General features: G+C 37.0%; 2 protein-coding genes across 3 annotated transcripts; both read right to left on the reverse strand.

Moving 5' to 3' along the window:
- Positions 1-5571: 5571 nt before the first annotated feature.
- LOC136665886 (pepsin A-like) lies at positions 5572-10821 on the reverse strand. Its single transcript, XM_066643718.1, has 9 exons — positions 10722-10821; positions 10212-10353; positions 8785-8902; positions 8533-8651; positions 7798-7997; positions 7450-7563; positions 6204-6348; positions 5971-6069; positions 5572-5814 (listed from the first exon to the last, which is right to left on the reverse strand). The coding sequence occupies exons 1-9, from the start codon at positions 10772-10774 to the stop codon at positions 5680-5682; spliced, it is 1125 nt and encodes a 374-aa protein (XP_066499815.1). The 5' UTR covers positions 10775-10821; the 3' UTR covers positions 5572-5679.
- Positions 10822-12910: 2089 nt separating this feature from the next.
- Positions 12911-23516, reverse strand: prok1 (prokineticin 1). Of its 2 annotated transcripts, XR_010795399.1 has the most exons (4): positions 23421-23516; positions 20774-20853; positions 18660-18733; positions 14287-14395 (listed from the first exon to the last, which is right to left on the reverse strand). XR_010795399.1 is itself a non-coding variant. In XM_066644926.1 (3 exons), the coding sequence occupies exons 1-3, from the start codon at positions 14973-14975 to the stop codon at positions 12911-12913; spliced, it is 318 nt and encodes a 105-aa protein (XP_066501023.1). The 2 variants fall into 2 exon arrangements, 1 of the variants encoding a protein (XP_066501023.1); XM_066644926.1 differs by lacking the exons at positions 18660-18733; positions 20774-20853; positions 23421-23516 and adding exons at positions 12911-13030; positions 14904-14975 and having other exon boundaries at positions 14270-14395.
- Between the last annotated feature and the right edge of the window lie 48 nt (positions 23517-23564).

Genomic DNA, 23564 nt, shown 5'->3' on the forward strand with positions numbered 1-23564 from the left:
CATTAGGCCATGGCTGTCCAAAGTGTTTAATTTACTTGTGGAGTATTATGTTCGACACATCTTCAAGTTTATCTCTTGAAACCAAAATGTTTTTAGTAGGTTTCTTTAGTAACATGCAGTGCTTAATGCCAAGAACAAGACTAATCTTAAAATCTCAAACAAAATCTCAAGACTCTATTCATATATATGATAATTTAAAAAAGCAAGTTATTTTAAACTTCCAAGATATTCTTCAACTAGAAAAGTAATGTTAAAGTACAGTTTGAGTGCCCAGAGAAACATCTACGTCGTTGTGTGCTATCATCATCTGAACAAGTTAAAATTAGTGCCCAGTAAGAGGACTGTATCAGGTGTCACCGTACTTCCTGCTAAGGTAGACAGAGAAGACATCCTGAGAGACCAGACCCTGGCTCATCATGTTGTCAAAGACAGGAGTGGCATCATCAAAGCAATGGACTGGTAAGCCTGACAGAATGCCATCTGCCACCATGTTAGCCATGAAGGGTGCCTCAGTCTCGCTCAGCCCGAAAATCTGATTCTGCAATGTTATTCCACCAACCTACAGCAAAAAAAATATTAACAGGTACTAACTAGTTATAATGAAATATACCAAAACTTTTCATTTATTTATCATCATCATCATCATCATCTTCTTCTCCGCTTCTCCACTTCAGGGTCGCGGTGTCATTTATTTATTCAGTCAACAATTAGCTTTCATTCTAATTTCATGACCTGGTGTACCAATGGAGATAACACCATAGTAGGAGAGCTGAGAGAAAAATGTAAAAAATGTTCAATTATCTGCCATTGCACAACAAACAGTGTCTTTTGCATTTAACCCCTCTATGGCAGGGAATACATGCACAAGTGCCTTAGGGGCAGTGAACACACCCATGGCAGGCAGCCAACCCTGGTGCCTGGGGAGCGGCTGGGGGGCCATGCTCAGGGGCAATTCAGCAAAGGATTGAAGGAGTAAGAGAGTGATTTTCCTACACTCCCACCATCCTTAATTTGCCTGTCTGTCATGGGAATCAAACCAACAACCTTCCAATCCAAAGCACATTATTCTAGTCAAGTTCTGAAGTATTTTTCTCAGAGCTATCTATGTTGTCAAACATAGACATTAGACTTCCGACCTGGCCCCAAAACCTAAACTCTACTATCCCTAAAATAACAATCTGGCCATAGCACTGTGCAGGACCAATGTTTAAGTAACTTACATCAGCATTATTGGTCATAGACTCTGCACCGGATGGCACAAACTTGATGGTGGGTCTGTAAGGATGGTTCAGCCTGAAGTCCTTCCAACAGCCTTGCTCCTTCAGGTTCTCATGTGCACTTTTGCCCTTGATCAGGGGAATCCTGTAGCCGGGGTTACAGAGGAAGGGAGTCACTCTTGTACAAAGTGACACCTGGCACTTTGGTTTAACTGATCAATTAACAGCTGCCACTCTCTGCTCAACCCTGCTGTAAACTGTAGAATCAACTCTATACAGCCCTTACATCCTGAACAGGAACATTAGAATAGCACTGAAAGCTACATCATCTTATTCTCAGCTGAATATTGAGGTTTTTATATTCTAAAACACTGACATTTGAAACCATGTGATTTCTGAATGGGAATCTAAATCCTGAACAGGAACATTAGAATAGTACTTGTCGTGGAAATAGTATGCGAATGTGGCAGATGGTGTTTTTATTTATTTCCAGTTAATATTCATGGAAGGGTAATGGCACTTAGTGATTCGTTTGCCCTGCTTGGCTCCAACCCCTTTCAGTGAACTTGACCTTCCTGTCGTTGGCTTGGTGTGTGGTGTGGTTTGGCGGATTCAGGTACAACTGCAACGATTTGCGTGCTTTAATTATTTTAGGTAGGACCATGGGTGTCGGTACATTTTTTCCTATTTGTTTGTGGGTTTACAATGTGTGGAGTAACTGGGTGATTTTTGTGTTTATTTAGTAGTGATTGCTGCTTCACAGCTTAATTCCAGGTAGGCATGTTCCCTCTCTTTAAGAATATTTCAAGTTGTCTTTTGTATTTACTTTCTATATTTCATTAGAACCATCATGCTGCCAGCTGCTCCTTCTCTTCTATCGGTTGTCGCACCTCATAGTGCCGACGGAGAAAGATAAACTCCTTTAAAACGGAGCTTAAACATTCCTCTAGCTGCTCCTCCACCCGTGGTGCTGCTGTTTTGCTATAGATTTGTATCACTTGCCGGTCTGTTAAATTGTTTTGTTTGTTTATTTTTGTTTTTGGTTATTTTTTGTTTTGTTTTCAAGGAGCAGTTTATTCTGGGACAGTTGCATTTTTTTGGTAATTGTTGCTTTTCTTTTGTGTTAAGTTTTTCGTTTTTATTTTATTGAAATTTGTTAGATTATATTTGTGTAAATTTTTGGGTTTAGTTAGCTGGTTATTTTCCAATTCTTGATGCTTATTTTCTTTTCTTCTTATTTTTTTGTGTGGTCTCTAAGTGTATACTGTCCTTATTGATTTTCATTTGTTTATTTTGGTTTAGTTATAATTGGTTATTTTTCTTGAGTTTGTGTCAAATTGTTTTATTTTTAAAGTTTGTTTAAATATGTGTTTTGTTAAAGAATCTTGCTTTAGTTGTGGCAGCTAGCTTATGGCACCTTGTTGTTGTTTAATATATAGTAAATTTGACTGATCTTTTTAAGGAATGTCGATGTATTAATTTAAAAGCAGCAGCTAAGTCTTTTAGTGTTTTAGGTCAATGTTTGAATGTGCATTGAAATAAAATCATATTATCGTGAAAATAAAATTGAGTGTGGACAACGGGTCTCTGTCTCCAACAAACGAACCTGGGTTGCCCGGCTAGTTTTTACTAGTCTTATTTCCTGAGGTGAAACTCCTCAGGTGGCGTAGTCGGACTATAATCACAGGTATTTTTTTTATAACTCCATTCTGTTAGTGGGTATTATCCCTCTTATGACCATTGGAGCTTGGTGATTTAATGGGTAAGAGGTAGGCCGCGTCACAAACATGTTGCGGTGGCATAAATACTACATAGCGGAGTCAATGATAATTAATTATTATTTTATTAATAATTATTTAATTCATTTTGGTAAGCTCCGTGCTTGGGAACCATTAAATCATATGTAGTGTCTTTACCTGTCCAATTTTAGCTTAGACAAGTAGGTCATCATGTTAGATGACTTTACATATTATATAGCAGAATTAGCTAGAATTAATTATTATTAATGAATTATGCTCATTGTAGGTTCTTGGCTCTGAAATTGAATCTGAACTAGAAGAAATAATTCCATACAAGAAAAGTGCACACACAAATAACCAAGGATTGGTTTTATCACACAACGAATATTGATTATACATTCATATAATGAAATGGATGACAGCGATACATGAGGGAACAGGGAGATTAATATATGAGGAAATTTCTCTATGATAATTACTCTAAATTCTACAAAGGCTATTGTTTCTCCCAGCAAGCATTCAGCACCAAGCTTCTGAGCCATGAAAGAAATGAAACCATGTGACCTTACGTATCCCTGGAGATAGCTGGGAGCATGTCGCTGATGCGCGGTGCTTTCCGGCACGGCTTCCTTGAGCACTGCAGACGCTGGCCTGTAGAGCTGCAGCCGCTGGCATTCCTTTTCTCCCCCTTTTCAGACACGGTCACCCCTCCGTTGGAGCTGGTGGCGTTCTGAAGTTCTCCGTGGGGATTCTCCATCATCGCTGATCTGCCGCCTTGTGAGAGACATGTCCATGCAGGTCTCTCCTGGGCCTCATCTCAGAAGGTCATTCTGAGGGTGCATGTGGCCATCTTCTGCATAGCTAGTCAAGAAGTCAAGATCACTTTGAGGGTCAGAAGTCTGAGGTCTCCTCAAATGCTCTGGCTGTGGCGTTGAATTTTGCTGGAGCAAAATATAGCTTTTCTTAAACTATAGTTTTCTACAAGACATAAAATTAAAATAGAACTTCTGTTCTATCTGGACCATGCTTGAGGAGCCCAAGACTGTTTAAGAAAGCCATGAGAGTCTGACGCCTGCAGAGTCATTTCAAAACCTGAGTCAGTTCTCTCTTTTAGCCTGTGAAGGGCTTCTTCTTTCTCTCTCTCTCTCTCTCTCTCTCTCTCTCTCTCACTCTCTCTCTCTCTAGATTTTGCGCCAATGGGCTTTTTAACCAGAATTTAGAAAACCCGCCTTTAATACCAGATTCATAATATCATTCAGACAGGCATGTTTTACATCATTTGTAAACAAAAATCATTCATAGTTCATATAAAAAAGAAATGACTTTAAACACATGTAAATTAATCCCACTCATTTTGATTGTCCAAATGGACTTAATTTTAAACAGATGTGCCCATAGGCAACTTGTTCATCAGGTAAACCAAGGAATTAAGGAATGTGATTATTTTGTTTAACAATCTTTCAAAATGTGTGAGTTTTAATCAAGGTTGAGTCTGTGTGTCTCTCTGCATTCTGCATTTGAGAAGAGTTGCATGACCCTCCAAGACCCTGTGTCGTAAACTGTCCTTAAAAGGGCCTGTAGTGTCAGTTTTATGACTCTCTGACACAGACCTTCAGGCACAGGCCAGTTCTTGCTGAAAAGCTTATCTCAGATTCCAATATTGGCTTGTTTGGCTGGGAGATGTCCCAGCTAAAGTTTGGGTATTTAAAATCAAAGTCATATTTCTTATTAGAAATTAATACACATTCATCGTATCACACTGCATACTGAAAGCTACATCATCTTATTCTCAGCTGATTATTGAGGTTTTTATATTCTACCACACTAACATTTGGAAGCATGTGATTTCTGTTAAGTAAACAGTAAGATAAAATAAGTACTGAGTAAGTAAAGGGTATGATACTAGAAATGTGTTGTTATTACTGGTATCATAGGAACACTTTACAAATAAGGCACATCATAAGTACAGTGTTAGTACCTACTAAGTAAGGTGTAAGATAAAATAAGTACTGAGTAAGTAAAGGTTATGATACTAGAAATATGTGGTTATTACAAATACTTGACAAATTATGCACATAACTACATTCCTAATACATTTGTACTTCTCAGCATAATTACAGATTACAAAATTGAATTAAAAGTATGACAGTTTATGTAAGTGACTATTACTGTCTTTTTTATAAATAAGGAATGCAGCTTCTATTTTGAATTGACTGTAGTTCTGAATGTACTTCTTACTTATTTGTAAAATGTTTGTAAGATACCAGTAATAACCACATATTTCTAGTGTCATACCCTTTACTTACTCAGTACTTATTTTATCTTACAGCTTACTTAACAGTTACTTACTTTGTACTTGGCCAGTAATTAGCGGGCTGTAATTTAAAGTGTTACCAATTAATAGAATTGTGTTTCTAATAAAGTAGTTATTTGTCTAATCCATGTTTTCTTGTAGCACTAGTCCTTGATATCATTAACCTATTAAGTAAATCTACTAGCACCTCAATGCAATAAAAATGTAAAAAAAAAAAAGAATATAATACATCATTAATTAATTTGTAACAGATTTTATTCAAATACATTTAAAGAAATACAACAAGAGACGTGTTGATGCTACATTGTGTGTTTTATTACTTAAAGCAGAAACCCTTATCTGGGTGAACATTTTTCTTTTGTTGTTGAATATTTTGGTTTGAAATATGAGTAGATTTTGCTGTCTTTGCTTATGCAATCTGAGCCAGGCCCACACTGTTGCTTGACCTGTTGAAGATGGTGTAGTAGTTTCTGATGAAAACATCACCCAGGATCCACAGTGAGTCACCGCTGCCACTAAATCCAGTCCTGCAGCCATAGGAGTCCTGAAATAAAAAGATTGATTTATTCTTCCATAACACTTTTTGGGACAGCATCAATATATAAAATATATAAAATGAGTGGATTAATGTCCTGTTTGATAAAGCTGTTAAGCAAAATGTAATATGTGGTTTGTCTCTGAAAAATAAAAGAGAGCTAACCTGAGTGACATAGGATGAGGCAGGAATGGTGAAAGTGTATCCATTGAGGGTGAAGGTAACTGAAGGCATACTCTGGACATTGCTGCAGCTAACAGTAGCCTGCAAGGCAAAGGAAATATGATGTCATTTGCATTGTGTCACTTTAAAGTACTTAAGTAGAATATGTAGATGGTTAATCTTGTCTGACATGAAAAAGTAAACTTTATGAGGCATCAATAAGTACATCGACTCACATCTCCATATTGGTCTATGGTGGCACCAGTCCAGGAGTTAATGTTGTTTATATCGCTGGTTGGCCCAACAATCAAGGAAGTGCCAGTATCAATAATAGCCTGACACCCACCAGAGCAAGCCACTGTCTGGCCATTGATGGTAACACTGCAACAATGGATAACACACATAAGTATGGAATTTCACATTTATAAAGCAACTTTTTAATGTGTATATGTTTTTTAATAAAAAACTGGCTTTTTATATTATGTGACTGGCTGTCACAAATGTAATGTAATGTAATGCGCAATTATTTGTCATTTTACAACATGCAATGAAATGTGTCTTCCTCATTTAACCCATCTATGGCAGTGAACACAAACACACACACACACACACACACACACCTTATAGTGCACTAGGGGCTATGAACACACATTCAGTCCTGAGTCATTATTGAATTTTTGTTTACTGTGGAGTCAGATCAGAGTGAGATATAATATGTGTGAAAATGTTGCCAAGTTACAAGCCGTCCTACTGAGCTTGTGAACAGCAGAGAAACGTGCGCGCTTTCTCACATCAAACACAGACCCAGAAACAAACTGAGCGTTTTCATGTTTTATTTCCTATTATTTATTTATATGAAACTTTGTAAATGACCCCGTCCATCTCCACTGGGTGATAACACTGTGTTTGAGGCTCTGAGCTCTTTCTTGAGTTACTGAACATTGACAAGACCATGGACAACCTCACGGTTCAAGCTGAAATACCATCTCTTCTTTAGTTCCAGCTGGGAACTAACTTTTCTGGTTTGCGAACCAATTTATATCGGTGGAAATGCGCCGAACGGTTCCAAATTTAGTTTGTAAACTGGAACTGTTGCAGTTCCTCCTTGGTGCAAAAACGCTGCATTAGGCCATGGCTGTCCAAAGTGTTTAATTTACTTGTGGAGTATTATGTTCGACACATCTTCAAGTTTATCTCTTGAAACCAAAATGTTTTTAGTAGGTTTCTTTAGTAACATGCAGTGCTTAATGCCAAGAACAAGACTAATCTTAAAATCTCAAACAAAATCTCAAGACTATTCATATATGTACACCAGAGACTGACTCGACTAACTCCCTTGACTCCTTGTTCAAAGACCTGCTGCTCAACTCAGACTTGCATGAACACTCCCAGGCCAGCAACAACACCAAAACCTGTAGAAGTCACTGTTATAACTGATGTAAGTGTGTTACGCATGGCATAATCAGACTGAGTGTAGTTCACCTGTCCATGGTGACCTGATAGTAGGTCTCAGAGGATAGGGGGATCCAGTTGATGTTGCCAGTGTAGTAGGAGCTGTCAATCTCACCAAAGAGCACCACACTGCCCTGCTGACCACTGCAGATTACAAATAAATAAATAAATAAATAAATAAATAAATAAATAATTAAATAATAATGCTAATTTTAAAAAGCAAGTTATTTTAAACTTCCAAGATATTCTTCAACTAGAACAGTAATGTTAAAGTACAGCTTGAGTGCCCAGAGAAACGTCTACGTCGTTGTGTGCTACCATCATCTGAACAAGTTAAATTAGTGCCTAGTAAGAGGACTGTATCAGGTGTCACCGTACTTGCTGCTAAGGTAGACAGAGAAGACATCCTGAGAGACCAGACCCTGGCTCATCATGTTGTCAAAGACAGGAGTGGCATCATCAGAAGCAATGGACTGGTAAGCCAGACCCAGAATGCCATCTGCCACCATGTTAGCCATGAAGGGTGCCTCAGTCTGGCTCAGCCCAAAGATCTGATTCTGCACCGTTATTCCACCAACCTACAGCAAAAAAAAAAAAAAATATTAACAGGTACTCACTAGTTATAATGAAATATACCAGAACGTTTCATTTTTTCATTCAGTCAAGAGTTAGCTTTCATTCTAAATAATTTTAGCTTTCTGAAGCTAGTTTTTTTTAGCTAAATAATGTAATCTAATAATATGTTAGATTAATAATATAATATATGGATAAGGAAATAATATTAAAGAATTAAATAAATTAGTTAATTAAAGAATTTAATGTCTGTATTAATATTATCAAATTTATTCATGATAATGAGCTGCAGTATCAGTAGCAAAATTAGCAGGTTAGCAAGTTTATACACTACTACAGTTTTATAACCACAGAATTTTTAGGTACTACATTTCAGTTTTCAATAGAAACTTTAGGTTTTATCTCTAGCTTTAATGTTTGAAACCAAAGAATGGTTCCAGACCATGTTTTTTATTTTTTTGGATAAGGTCTAAACGAATAACTACTACAACATTCTCTGCTACATTTTATTTTCGATGTTAGGATTCAGAAACACTATACCTGCACATTGTCATATCCCAGGTATCCAGTCATACTTCCTGTGCCATACTGAATGGAAAGAGCCTGGTTGGTGCTCTGGAAAGTGCTGGAAGCCTGAGGATTGAACTTGTTGTGGTTCTCTAAAAGATTAAATGGTTTTTAGTGCAGAAAACAGATACATTTTTTTGGTACGTCTAGAAAGGGGTGGCACCATTCAGTAACTTAGCTCATTCCACTGATGCCTATGGCTCTTGTGTGCAGACTGTTACTTACGGCAGGCACTGCTTGAACAGGAGACAGAAGGCACCCAGAGGTTTGATGAGCCAGAATCGAAAATCACCTGGAAGGACTGACCAGGGGTACCAATGGAGATAACACCATAGTAGGAGAGCTGCAAAAGAAAAAAGTAAAAAAAATGTGTACTTAAAGTGTACTATTTTGAAACCGCTCATTTGTACTAAATCATTACAAATATGTATTTTAAATTACATTAAGTTATACTTAATATATACTGAGTGAACTAGTCATATGTTATTTCTTCAATTCTGTGAGTACACTTTAAATATATTTATATGCTTAGTTTTGTAAGTCAAAATCTTATCATTTACAAGTAATGTAATTTGTATTACTCTATATTGATATATTTTGTGCTACTGCATAATTCTATTAGTGAATATTGACATGGTCTGATTGTTTATATTAGTGACTTTTATTTTATATTTTATTAATAATTTAAACTCATTTTAATGTGTTTCAGAATTTAGGCATGCATCTTAGAGATTTTATTTCAGTTGTATTGGAAGAGTAAAAAAATATGTCTAGTATATTCACTTATTCATTGTCTGTAACCACTTATCCAGTTCTGGGTCACAGTGGGTTGGGAGCCTACCTGGAATCATGGGCCCATGGCAGGAACACACCCTGAAGGGGGCGCCAGTCCTTTGCATGGTGACACACACTCATACATAAACTCACACACTCACAGCTACGGAAACTTTTGAGTCTCCAATCCACCTACCAACGTGTGTTTTTGGACTGTGGGAGGAAACCGGAGCACCCGGAGGAAACCCACACGGACACAGGGCGAACACACCAAACTCCTCACAGACAGTCACCCGGAGCAGGATTGAACCCACAACCTCCAAGTCCCTGGATCTGTGTGACTGCGACTTTAATATATACTGAATATTCGCCCTTGGAATATTCAGTATATATTAAATATTGATTAATATAATTTAAATTACATATTCTAAGAGATTTAATACAAATAAGTGGTCCAAAATAACAACTTAAGTATACTTGTACAACTGTGTCTTCTTGTGCATTTAACCCCTCTGTGAAAGGGAATACATGCTCAAGGGCACTAGGGCAGTGAACACATCCATGACAGCCAGCCAACCCTGGCAGCGGTGGAGGACATTTCAGGGGCACCTCAACAATGCATTGACGGATTTAAGGAGGGGGACATTGTTTTCCATTAACTCTCACCATCCCCAATTTTCCTGCCAGTCATGGGAATCAAACCAGCAACTTTAGACTCCAAAGCACTTTACTCTAGACATTAGGCGAACAAGAAGAACTTTTGAAGAAGAAGAAGAAGAAGAAGAAGAAGAACATTAGGTGAACAAGAAGAACCCTAATATCCCTCAAATAAAAATCTGGCCATAGCACTGTACAGGACCAATGTTTAAGTAACTTACATCAGCATCGTTGGTCATAGACTCAGCACCGGATTGCGAAAACTTGGTGATGGGGCTGTAAGGATGGTTCAGCCTGTATTGCTCCCAACGGCCTTGCTCTCTCAGGTTCTCACGTGCAGTTTTACCCTTGATCAGGGGAATCCTATATGCCGGGTTAAAAAAGCGGGGATTCACTCACATCATAAACCACAGAGAGACCAGAAAATGCAATCATAAATTCACAAAAAGTTAGGGGTTAATGAAATATTGTACACGTAATTGTACATCAATCAAAACTGTGACAGGAACATTAGAATAGCACTGAAAGCTACATCATCTTATTCTCAGCTGAATATTGAGGTTTTTATATTCTAAAACACTGACATTTGAAACCATGTGATTTCTCAATGGGAATCTAAACATTCTAGAGACTTGACGGTTACCAAAATCCAGCAAATTCTGTTACTGTTAGGGTATCCCCAATATTGCATTTTAAAAATACAGGGTAAAAACAAAGAATTCAGCACTTACCTGAGGGATTCTGAAAGTGCCACTAAGGCACACAAGAGCACGATCAGCTTCATTGTTTTTACCCTGACTTTCCAGTTGGGCTCAGTGAGTGACTGCACAACCAGAGACTCAGCCTTTATATACAGTCAGTCCACACGCCTATACTTATCTTTTGGACTTTAAAAGAGATTACATTTGTAAAACTCAAATGTGACCTTTACATAACCTCATTCAAGAGGATTTCTTAATGTTTTAACACTATTTTGCATGGAAACATCAAACACTCTTGTGTTTGAGAGATTTTTATCCCTCAAGGTCAGGTGGTCTTGTTCCATGCAAGGTATGATACTATAGATGTTTTATTTAACTTTGATAAGATTAATGATCTAGGACTAACACAAACAAGGAACGTTAATGTTTTATGCTCTTTTAAAACATCAGTTATATTTACTGACCTGTGAAAGTACACAAGGTACAAGATTTCTTATGCCTTAAAATGTATGATATATGCAATCTATATACTATTTGTATATTCATATATACACATCGCATATATATGTGTGTGTGTGTGTGTGTGTGTGTGTGTGTGTGTGTGTGTATAGATGGATAGATAGATAAATCATACGCGTTTAAATTATTAATTATAAAATGTTCTGTTATTTACTTTTACATTTCCAGAAAAATGTAGATACTTTCTATTATGTATATAAAACATTGCAATTATGTGTAAATCACTTAACCCCTATATTAAATTGATAATAACACAACACATTGAACAGGTTTTCCACTGTTGAAATTCCTGGAACTACAGCAGGCAAATCCAGTGTTTAAACAAATATCTTTATATGGGGGTAATTCAAAAGAAAAGAGAAAAAAAGACAAATACCAAGCTAACACCAAGAACCAACAGATCAAGAGGGCAATGCAAAAGAAAAATCGCTTTCACACCTTTGAACAACTGAAGGGCCAGTCCACCTACCAGCATGTATTTTTGGACTGTCGCAAAAAACAGGAACACCCAGATCACAAAAAAAATCTAAAGAAAAGGAATCATTTTGCTTACTAAATATTTATAATATACCATTACATTAAAAAGACTAAACAGGAACCTCTGTGTATCCCACACAATTAGTTGTAATTCTTGCTAAACTGCAATACGTAAGCAATCTGTGGTAAAGATATTGCTTCTTTGTGTCATGTTATTAATCTGAAATAGATATAGCTCCTTTGTATTCCTAATCTATTTTTAAACATTTCTGCACGTGCCAGTGTTTAACTGGCCCTCCTTGTGGAAAGATTGGTGCAAGGTCGGGCTGCACTTGTGACTTTTGAATCACCTGTGACTTCTAAATGTGGTGATATGGAACATAAGAAGAATGTTAGCATTTTACTGATTTAGAAAAATCTAATTAGTGTTTTTCTCTTGTTTTTAAACAAAGTCACAAAATAAAATATGTTTTTTCAGTATTGATGAGCAATCTGCTTTTTTTTTTTGCTCTGGGTTACTGAGTTAAATACTTGTTTATTTATTTCTGCTGTAAATCATGATTTTATTCAGAGTGTAAAAATTGTGAATAAATCATTTTTAAACTTTTAACTTTTGTTTGCAACCTTAACCTGTTCAAATCATCCTGAATGTTGCCTAGAATAAACCTTTTAATTAATAGTTGAAAAGATATACTAAGCACAGTGTGCCATCCTTCCCTGTGTGAAAACCCCAGCAGAACACAGAACCATATAGTAATCAAATACAGAGAGATGATTTATATTCATTGTATTTTTTATGTTACCCAACCATGAAAAACATGGACATGTGGAATATGGAGTATTAGATTTATTTGGAAATATAATATTTAATATATCCTTATTTGCTATAAGCACACATTTTAGTGCCCATGATTTATTACATGTCATATCAAGTATAAACACGTTGAGAGCCAAAGTAAACCAACTGTGACTTTGCATTTCTGAAGCAGACACTGTGACGTGCGTGAATATGCTGGCATTTGAGAAAAACATGCGCAAAACGCATGGACATGAAAATTAACCTGGGGGAATGATGGCATTTTTCTTGTGCAATTTTGGTTTCTCCTTCAGGTATTCCACTCCTTACATTGCAGTCTTCCTCCTCTCTCTCTCTCTCTCTCTCTCTCTCTCTTTCTCTCTCTCTCTCTCTCTCTCTCCCTCTCTCTCTCTCTCTCTCACTTCAGTTAAAAGTCAATGTTTTTGTAATCATTTGTACATCGGTATCTGTTGTCTGCAAATCTGGTGCACACCAAATGAGGCAGACAGGGGCAGGTGTGATGTTGTCTTTTCCCATGGAAAGGTACCTGTACAGGGAGATAGAGAAATAAACAGAATCAACACAGCACTATTTCACTTTTTTTTTTTGGTACAAAATGTTCTGCAGAAAACATCTCTTTATTTGCTGCTTCTTTCACTCTCTCAGTTCAGCTGCTGCTTGAAACCCAGTTTCAATATCTCAGAGCGAGATGGACTGGGAGGGTTAAATTCACTGATCTCTGACTCAGGCCTCCAAAAATCCTGATCAGCATCTCATACACTTTTCAGCAGTTTTCTAAACCAGTGCCTCTGGCCTGTCAAGGGAGTTTCCCCCAGACCGCTAAAAAACCCATAGCTCAATTTTTGTAACTCCTTCACTAATTCACTTTCAAACTCAGTCAGTTGCTTGCTGAGAGCCACAGACAAAGGCTCTCTCTGCACACACAGAGGATCAAAAGTACCTTTCATTTTCATGTTTTATTTCTCCAATACATTAAACTCTGAACTGTTTGCAGTTAAAAGATCAACAAGACATGTTATGTGGAGTTTGTAAATGTTTTCATATGTCTGTATATACCACACACTGGAACTGATTAAATATGTGCACAAAACAAAAGTAATAATTTGATTTATCATAATTGTGTTTGATTTTTGGCATCTTTTTACAACCAGCACTGGTCGCAATAAACCACTTTACAACCAACTTTACTTTATAAACATGACTACTCCTAGTAAACCGCTCACATCTACACTGACACTTTACTTTCACTAAGAATACAGGATGTACATTTATTTGGATGAAATATACAATGTGCAATATCTTGTGCAATATTTCCATGTACAATAATCTTGTTCATTAATAAACATTCTTCTGAGCTTTTGATATTTCTATATTTCATTATAATTTATTATTTATGTTTATAGTAATTACTATAGTAATTACCGTTTTTATTACTGAGTACTTCACTGTCCCTTTGCTGCTGTAACACTGTGAATTTCCCTAATGTGGAACTAATAAAAGATTATCTTATCTTATCTTATCTTATCTTATCTTCATTCAGGCTGTGGCAAAAGTCCATAGCACCTCCTCTACTTTTACATGGGGCATCATTAGTCCTTATTTCATCTAAACCATCCTTTTCCTTTTTTTTTTGGGTGGTGGGTGAATGACAAATATTGAAGATCTTCCAACTTCCAAAAGATTCTTCACATTGTCTCATCTCACATAAGCTGTTTTTTAAATTGATTTTATTTTTTTATTATTATTTTTAAATGATATTAAGTACCTTGTGGCTGAATGGATGACACTCGTCTCCTTCTAATCCCTGTGGTGTGCACATCCGGAGACCCCTCAGCCAGAGACTGACCGCACAGCACAGCCCCACACCACACTGGACATCTCTGTCACATGCCTAATAAACACACAAACACACACACACAAATCATATGTTCATACTGACACGTACACACATGTCACACAGTGCCTCACACCTGTGTAGATATTTCGTCATACAGAGATAAATGTACAGTTCATTCAATTGCAAAAAATACAATCTGATCCAACACAGACTTCAAATGTTGGGCATTGTTTTCATCAGATATTATTAACAAAAAAAGTATTTTTCTGTCAGTTCTTTAACTCTATTTCTTTGTGATGACACTAAAGTCATATAACACACTAAAATACACATATTTATTGAATTTGGACATTATTTATGTTTAAAACCTATTATCCGAAATCTGAAAAATAAAAACTGAATTTTGTCCAAAATACACCAGGTTCCTGAATTGTTTTCATAGTCAATAAAATGACACTGAATGCATTTGAAAACATGTATGAAATCCAGCACTTGTTTCTTTAAACACAGATCAATGCACTTAGCAATACTTGGCAGTAGCAGTAATATTAGGAAGACTTACCCCAGTGATGACAGCACATCTGCAGCCACTCAGAGACACAAGAAGCACTGAGATTAAGACCACCAGGTTCATAGCAGCAACTCCACTCCAGACTATTACACTCTCAGTTTCTTTCCGTCTTTGCCCACTGTAAACTCAATATTTATATCTATATGTGTATCTATATATATATAGATACACATATAGATATAAATATATATATATGTATAGCACACTAATTCTTTCTCTTCAGGACAAATGCTTTCAGATGAGCTCGTTTGTTTTAGTTTCAAGGAAAGTACAGGGAGCAGAGGATGCTGTCCTACTCTTCCTTTCTTCTTCTTTGTCTGTTCCTTTCTTTTTCCTCTTCTTCTCTCTGGTGTCTTAGGTCACAGAAGATCTGGTGACTACTAAGACCCAAGGCTTTCTCTCTCTCTTTATCTGCCCTCAACCAACTCCATCCCCCCACCCTCCCCTCCGCAGGTTCCTCGTCATCGTACTCTGGACAGGTCAATAAAGCAGTGTCATTCTGGGTGTCTCTGGATGCTTCCCTTTAAACATTACTTTGAATGAAATTGAATCGTTTGTGGCAACAATTTATGTTTTCTGACAACAACATTCTGACCAGATGCTCCTCATCAAAGAGATCAGGGAGGTGTTGGTCATGTTAACGGATACTTTAAGAATATATTATTAGTAGTAGTAGGAGTAGTAGTAGTAGTAGTAGTAGTAGTAGTATTACTGCTACTGCATTACACACATAAAAACAAAAATATTTTGCTCTCTTGAAAAGATCAAAAGAGAATTTTTACCACCTAAATATCAATTTCTTGTTATTTACAGAATGGATTTTTGGTGTGGAAAGTTCAGCAAACCCGCAATAACAAATCTCCTGCATGCAAGACCCAGGTGCAGCTCACAGAAGTAAATTCATTTACCGTCCTGTTCCTCTATTATCTGACCATCTAGGAGAACACCATGCCCCGGACCATGACCTTATTACTTCAGTCATGCTATTTTCCACCTTTATTTGACCTGCTGGTCTGAGTTGTGAGTTTAAGAATATCAGTGAACGTCATGTAAGTTCTCCAGAGATGAGTCATTGGTGAGAGGAGTTGGCCTGAGTAAATTTGGATTTCCGTTTGCATGCTACTCGTTGAAAGTATTCAGCTCGCAGGTAGATCACAACAAATTAAGCACTTGTCACTGCTGTTGAGAAATAGCAGCCTACAGTCACACACTGATATAATTCACCCTGTCATTCAGTGACATCCTCAATTTGCACATCTAGGAATGACACTCAGGCTAAAGCCATTAAGTACATGTGACCATGCGACCATTTATGCCTTAATACTTCCTTAACCAGTGACACTTATGAATCACCACAGACTCATGTGCTAACCATTCAGGGAGTAAAACAGAACACATTTATAAGCTAAATTGATTCTATGATATTTTGAAATTGCAGGTTTTCTGTGTTAAGCTCTATCTACAAGTTTATCTCCCAGCAGAATCTGTGCTCATTGTTCACTGGGAGTATTTGAACTCAAATCAATCATGACACGAAATGACATCTTCACTTATGAATGGCATGGTGCCGAACAGCTTAACATCGCTACTATTTACAGTGTTACAAAGGTCAGAAGGCAGCCTACATTCTACATTTAATTAATTTAGTACAAGGTTACTATTATTATTATTATTATTATTATTATTATTATTATTATATCAACCCTGCAAGACCAGGTGGACCACCCAAATATTCATGGGCAGAAAAAGTAATACTTAAAGCTACTTAAACCGTATTTAAATCATTGATAGATAATAGAAATCAAGCTCAATGTTTATTTCTGTTCTGAGCAGAAGTGCATGGGAGTTTGTGTGAATCCTTCCTTGAAAATTCAACTCAGCAACAAAACCTTTGATGAAATTCAACACAACTAATGGATGTGTAGCTGCCAAGATTAAATAAAGTATTTTATTAATATTTACTAAATAAAGAGAATGAGCAAAAAGGGCAACCTTTGTTAATCAAAGAAAGAGATGCTGCTGCCCTTAGAACAATGAAGTGGCTACTCCAGTGTACAGACCTCCACATTACTAAATAGGTTTGGGATTAATTGGATTAGAGGCAGAAAATATAACAAAATGAATATGAAAAATATCCCTGCAGATTTTTTTTTAAAGAAAAAAAAAAATAAAAGCATGGAAGCCATAGTAAAGGCAAGCGCATGCAGTTTCAATAATCCTACTGAAAATGTTGTTTAGAGAATTGGATTTTGTAGAGCACCTGCAGAGAAGCCTGAGGTCACATGTAGAGGGGTATAAATCCCACTGTATTGGGCTGTGGTGCAGTGTAATAGTGTTCTTTGTAGCGATGGATGTCCATCATTTTAGCATGAGTTTAGGATGAGTTTAGGATGAGTTGAAGATGAGTTAGTGTTTGTGATTTAGTAGCTGGTCTCAGTAATGCTGTCGTGGCTAAATGGAGTCAAATTCTCAGAGCAATGTTCCAGAATCTCATGTAAACCTTTTCAGAAGAGTAGAGGCTGAAACTGCAAAGTGGGACAAATCAAGGTTTAATTTTATCATATGAATCCTGATACTATTTCAAAGGCACATGCTTTTTCAAATACGTTATTAAAGCAATACACTTTGGTGTGTTTTCTGTACATATCAGAAACCTGTCACCAACCTCTGATCTTAATAAATAAATAAATAAATAAATAAATAAATAAATAAATCTCTTAGAAGCTCCAGGGCAAATGCTTCTTCACTTGTCCACTGGCCTTCATTATAAATGTATTCAATGTCAACAAGCTCTGTTCTTTCAGAAAGTAGAGAAATGCATGCTACGGATTCATTAAACATAGATTACACTCAGAAATGCTGGACTGTTCCTTTAAACTTGGGTGACTAATCATGACTATAGCCCTCAATTAATTGCAGTGAAGATTAGGACACTTTAAAGGCTCCAAGGGTGAAATGCAGGGGCAAAGTGGAGCTATTCATGGCAGTTGTATTTCATTTCTCTCCCTGGCATTTTGAATTAGAGCTGGATAAATTATCTGATGTGGTGGTGACGTGCGTGAAGTATGACAGCCTGAGAGGTGTTCCGTGTGCCTGTTTGACTCTGATTTAGAGTGAGTTGGAGCCTTAAAGTGCCATAGAATAGTCAGCAGGGCATCGCTGAGCTGCAGTGGGGATGATATATGCTTCACATCCACTGGCCAAATAATTACATTGCATCTTTTTGCCTTGTCAGCATAGTACTCTGGCCTGTGTCTCACTGGACAGGGTAGAAATCAACTCAGAGTGCAGCCTACGAGAACGTTTTTGCTATAATAAAAAACCACTGTAGAGCTCCCTTGTGGCAATACAGAAAGTAAGTTAAGCAGAATTTCCCCCAACAATTTTTTTCCAGTCTGTGCACTTGTGATGGAGGTTCTAATGGGATATTTATTTAAATAACACTGTTCAAATGTCTAGGGCCAAAGATCATTATTTCCATTTGCAGTCATTAAAGTACTCTGTGGGAGCAGTGAGGGCAAATATTTTTTATTTATTGCCTTTTTCTGTAAAGACTGATACACATACTTACAGACCCATAGTGTTAAGCTGATTTCTCTAAATGAATGAACAAACGTACCTGAGGATTTTTTTTCATATCTGAAGTAAAATTAGAACATTAACATTTTCCTCACATTATCCTCAATATTTGCCTCAAAAATATTAAGTAGAATTTATTTGATGGTGAGTGATTTGATTTTTCAATACCTTTTTTTTCTTGATTGGAGAAGCAGGTTTGGAAGCAGAAGTTCACCAGTAAAACCCCCACGGTTGCAGGAAAACTGATACACAGTTGAAAGCAAAATATAATAAAAACAAGACAACAATCAAAAGATATTCCATCACATTTACTAAAATAAATAAATAAATAAATGTCTGGTCATAATATATAATGAAAATTGGGCATTCAAAATTCCATGGATGAAAACTGATGTGAAAATTTGGTAGCTGTAAAACCTGCCTGTAACATTTTTTGTAACACTTAATACATCCCACATCTTAACGTGTACTTACCCAGAACTTACAATGTACATTTATGCATTTTATGGTGTATTTTCCCTCGATTTAAAGTGTATTTACCCTGTATTACCCAGACAGTGTACCTTCCCATAACTTCATTATATGTACATCTAAGAAACTTACCAGCCCACGTTTTAACGTGTAATTCCCTGGCACTCCTCGCTTTTTTATGGCGTACATTCCAGCATTTTAAAAGATTTACCTCATATTTATAGTGTACCTTCACATAACTTACGTATTATTTATATGAATTGGTAAATATCAAATACTTACGGGTTCTTTCTGGTACTTAAATATTGGGGACTATAATATTTTACCACATTATTTCTCCAAATATATTGTGTACATGAGTGTGTCGCACTGTGAAGGACTAGCGCCCCCTCCAGGGTGTGATCCTGCCTTGCACACAATGATTCCAGCTAGGCTCTCAACCCACCGCGACCCTGAACTGGATAAGTGGTTACACATAATGAATGAATGAATAAATTAATGTAGGAAGGTACACTGTAAGTACCAGTTAAATCCCACTTTAAAACGCTGAGAAGATGCAGTCAGGGATGTATTTTAGATGTACGCTGTAAATGCACTTTAAATGTGAGAAGATGCATTATGTGTCGGGGACGTACTTGTAAAAACATGTATTTTAGATGCACAGAAAACACATACACTTAAAATACACTTTAAAACACGGGAACGTACAGCATAAAATGTGTGAAAATATGCAGCAAGTACACGTTAAGACGCGTGCTGTATTATGAAGCATTACCACATTTTTCACTGAGTTAAAGAAAACTGTAGAGTTGAATCATCATTTAGAAGACATCAAGTAGTTTAAACAATGCAGCCTTTGTAAAAGTCCATACACCCGCTATGTTAGAACTTATGGATGAAAGTACTGGTAGCTGAATTACAGATATTACAAACAAAACTAAAGATAATTTTCATCCTAAATGGAGTTGTGTATGCCCTGTGAACTACTTATATAATGATAAAACTGCTAAACTTTTAGATGTTTGGGTTAAATTAGACCATGCTTTTTCCCCATGTCAAAGACTGACAAGCAGATAAGAGCTTTACTGACCCTTTCAACTGGAAATGGATAAATGACGAATTTCAAGGTTTCAAAGTTTCCTTGAGTTTTGCACATGTCCAAAATTATCCAGACAGTCATTCAAGTATGCAAATTCAGCCAAGGTGGACGTGTAATAGTATATGGTACTCTTTTTTTTTTGTCATTAATGCTTTCTTTAATGCTATTGTGATACTTATCAATAAAGGAAAAAAATAAATAAAAAGAAAGAAGTGGAGCCATTACTAACACAAGCTCTTAATTATGCACAAAATGTGCTTAGTCACATACTGTACACAGCTGTAGTCACATTTCCATACAATACAATCACATACACAATGAAAATATCAAGTGTCCAAGCTTTGCCAGTAACAGCCTCTGCTTTCAGTGAAAATTGAATGTGCCTAACAACAAAAAAGGGATAATCTTAAGACAAACCAAAACTCAGGAAACCCAGGATCTTACAGCTGACAACTGGAGAGCAGAATTATAACACAACCAAAGCAATAACAGTTATTGGAATAATGAATTTAAAAAATGACTATAAAACGAGCTGAGACTAACTTTGTTAAAGAATAGCTTTAGACAAACATCAGTATGTCTCTGGAAATTCAATGTTGGAAAAAGATTGTATAATTCTTCTTCTATTATTGTCTAATATTTCTCATAAATCTTGGACAACAAGTAGCAACATTCATGTTCACATTTTTTTCATAGAGAACTAATGAGTCACCTCAGTCCAGTTTTGCCTGCAGTCCTCACATGCAGCACTCTTTACTGAAGAGAATGAGATCATTCTGATTGCTATTTGACCTGTGGTAAAATAAAGTCATATGAAATATGCCATATAATTACATTTATTAAACATATTCATCAGGAATACCAAATGAAGCGATGAATGCATGTAGACAGGACCCCACTTAAGCTGTTCATAAAACAGCATATTCTGGCAGAGCTGATTTGATTTTGAAGCCTTGAAATAGTAGTTAAGAGCTCTCCTTGCATTTCCTATTTGCATAAATATTGAGTTCATAAATAAGTCAATTTAAATGAGATTGACTGCTGGCTTACAAGCTCTGGGAGAAAAGGAAGAATATAAGAGGCATGTGAGATGAGATCTGGCATTTCCTATTGATCTGATATGGAAGATCTAAAACCTGGCCTTCCACTAATCTCTCTGGCTACTTTGCGAAGCAGGAATCAATGTGTAAAATGTTCAGATGGATATATAGATTGCCATGAAGCTCCAAGTCCACAGCAGTCGTGTGTCCAAAATAAAGGATAATATTTGATAAGAAACTATGGTAGGGTCTTCAAAAAAAGGAAAGCCATTCATCTCTTTTGAGCTAGACATGTCCCCTCGTCAGAAGCAGTTCTTTAAAATAGATGTCAGCAAACACAAAAGACAAAGTTTTGCAGTGTCATTTTCAGCGGACAAAGAAAGAAATGCTGATTTCTGATAAGGCCATATACCCTTTAAAGAGCTAGAGGGGAGAAGAACTGGTCTTTTCATGGTGTTACAGTCAGTGGAGAGGGTTCATCTGATATCTACATTCACAGTGGGCACTATACCGGCCACAAGAGACTTTACCAACAATAGCAGCTAAATGTGAGCTTAGCATCTTTAAATAGCCACTTCCTTGGATGGTTTCTGTGTTCCTACAGGAAAAAGTTTGAAACACTGGGGCAGCTTGTTTTGAGCGATAGCCAAAAAATAAACAATTAAAACATTCTCCTCGTTAATTAATAAAATATTAATAAAATATTTTCCCATATTCCAACAGCATTTAAATTATTATTAACATGATGTATAGAGGGATGGCATGGTGGCACAGTAGGTAGTGTCACAGTCACACTCTCTGGTGTGTTCTCCCCGCGTCCGTGTGGGTTCCCTCTGGGTGCTACCGTTTCCTCCCATAGTGACAATGAATGAATGAATGAGTGAATGATGTATATAGGGCGGGATGCTGGCACAGCAGGTAGAGTCTCAGTCACACAGCTCCCAGGACCTGGAGGTTATAGGTTCAAGTCCTGTTCCGAGTGACTGTCTGTGAGGTTCTGTCAGATGTGTTCTGCCCCGTGTCGGCATGGGTTCCCTCCGGGTGCTCTGGATTCCTCACATGGTCCAAAAACACACGTTGATAGGTGGATTGGTGACTCGAAATTGTCAGTGTGTGTGTGTTGCCCTGTGAAGGACTGTGCCCCCTCCAGCCCTGATAGCAAGGAGACGGCGGACCACTGTTGACCCACTGAGGGCAAAGTTGGAGGTCCAACTGGGCCGCTGAGTCAACATTTTTAGCATAATCATTTTATATCAGGCTTAAACTCATTATTATATCTCTCATAGTTGTTGGTAATATTTGTATTAGTTTGTTTTCCAGAATAAAAGTCTCTGTGAATTTAAATTCTCTTTGAGGAGATTAAAAATGAGTTATATCCTGTACAGGACAGTAATCTGAGTGGTCCCATGGTGGACCAGCAGTGGTCTACAGTCAGTGGTGTGCCAGCCTTTTATGCCAGTGGACCGATATATGCTCACTGTCTGGGAGGGTGTGTTCCTGCCTTGTACCCAGTTATTCCAGGTAGGCTCCGGTTAAAGACGATGAATGAATGAATGAATGAACGAACGTACGAACGAACGAACGAATGAATGAAATATATATTTCTTTATGAATACATGAACATACCAATTTTTTTGACCTAGGAGCAAAATTCCTTTCATTCCAACATCAGTACTTAATTATATATAGAATTACTTATTTTCTTGAAAACTGGAGGAGTGTTTCGAAGTAATGACTGTGGGAATAAATTGTATTATTTTTAAGATAATATACTTATTGTGTTGTGCTAATTCAAACATTCTAGAAAGACAATAAATGTTTATGTAGGGTGACCATACGTCATCTTTTACCCGGACATGTCCTCTTTTCTAGACTTAAAAAAATGTCCGGGCGGAATTTCGCAAACGTCCGGGATTCTGTTTTTCTAGAGCTTACATAGAACTTCTAGAAGCGTTTCGTTTACAAACTAGTCCCGCCCTCACCTACTCCGATTGGTTCGCTTGAGTGAGAAGGGGGCGTGATGAAGTATCCTAAAATCATAGGATTGGACGGTCCGACGGTAGAGCTACTGTTATTGGTCGATAACCTTCTCTGTAAACATTTAATTGGTCAGTCTGAATGTCAGTAGTCATTGTTTACGTCAGGCAAAGCTCATGTACCTACCCTCATCTCGAGCAGCTATGCTGAAATGTAAATGTAAGTTCTCGGATGAATTAAAAAAGAAATATCCATGTTTTCCCATGTTTAGCAAATAAAGGTGTAAATGACCTAAAAGCACACATAGGTTCAGCTAAGCATACAACGGCAGCGAGAGCTCACCCCCAAGACGCGTGTCCTCTTTTTCACCATCTCAGATCTGGTCACCCTATATTTATGAGACAGTAAGTCCGGTTTGGTACTGGTTTGGTTTTTTTTACCAAACAACGCAGTGATTTATGGGTAATTTGTTATCCGTTAGTATAC

This window comes from Hoplias malabaricus, chromosome 14 (assembly GCF_029633855.1).
Source record: "Hoplias malabaricus isolate fHopMal1 chromosome 14, fHopMal1.hap1, whole genome shotgun sequence".
In the NCBI taxonomy this organism is placed as follows: Eukaryota; Metazoa; Chordata; class Actinopteri; order Characiformes; family Erythrinidae; genus Hoplias; species Hoplias malabaricus.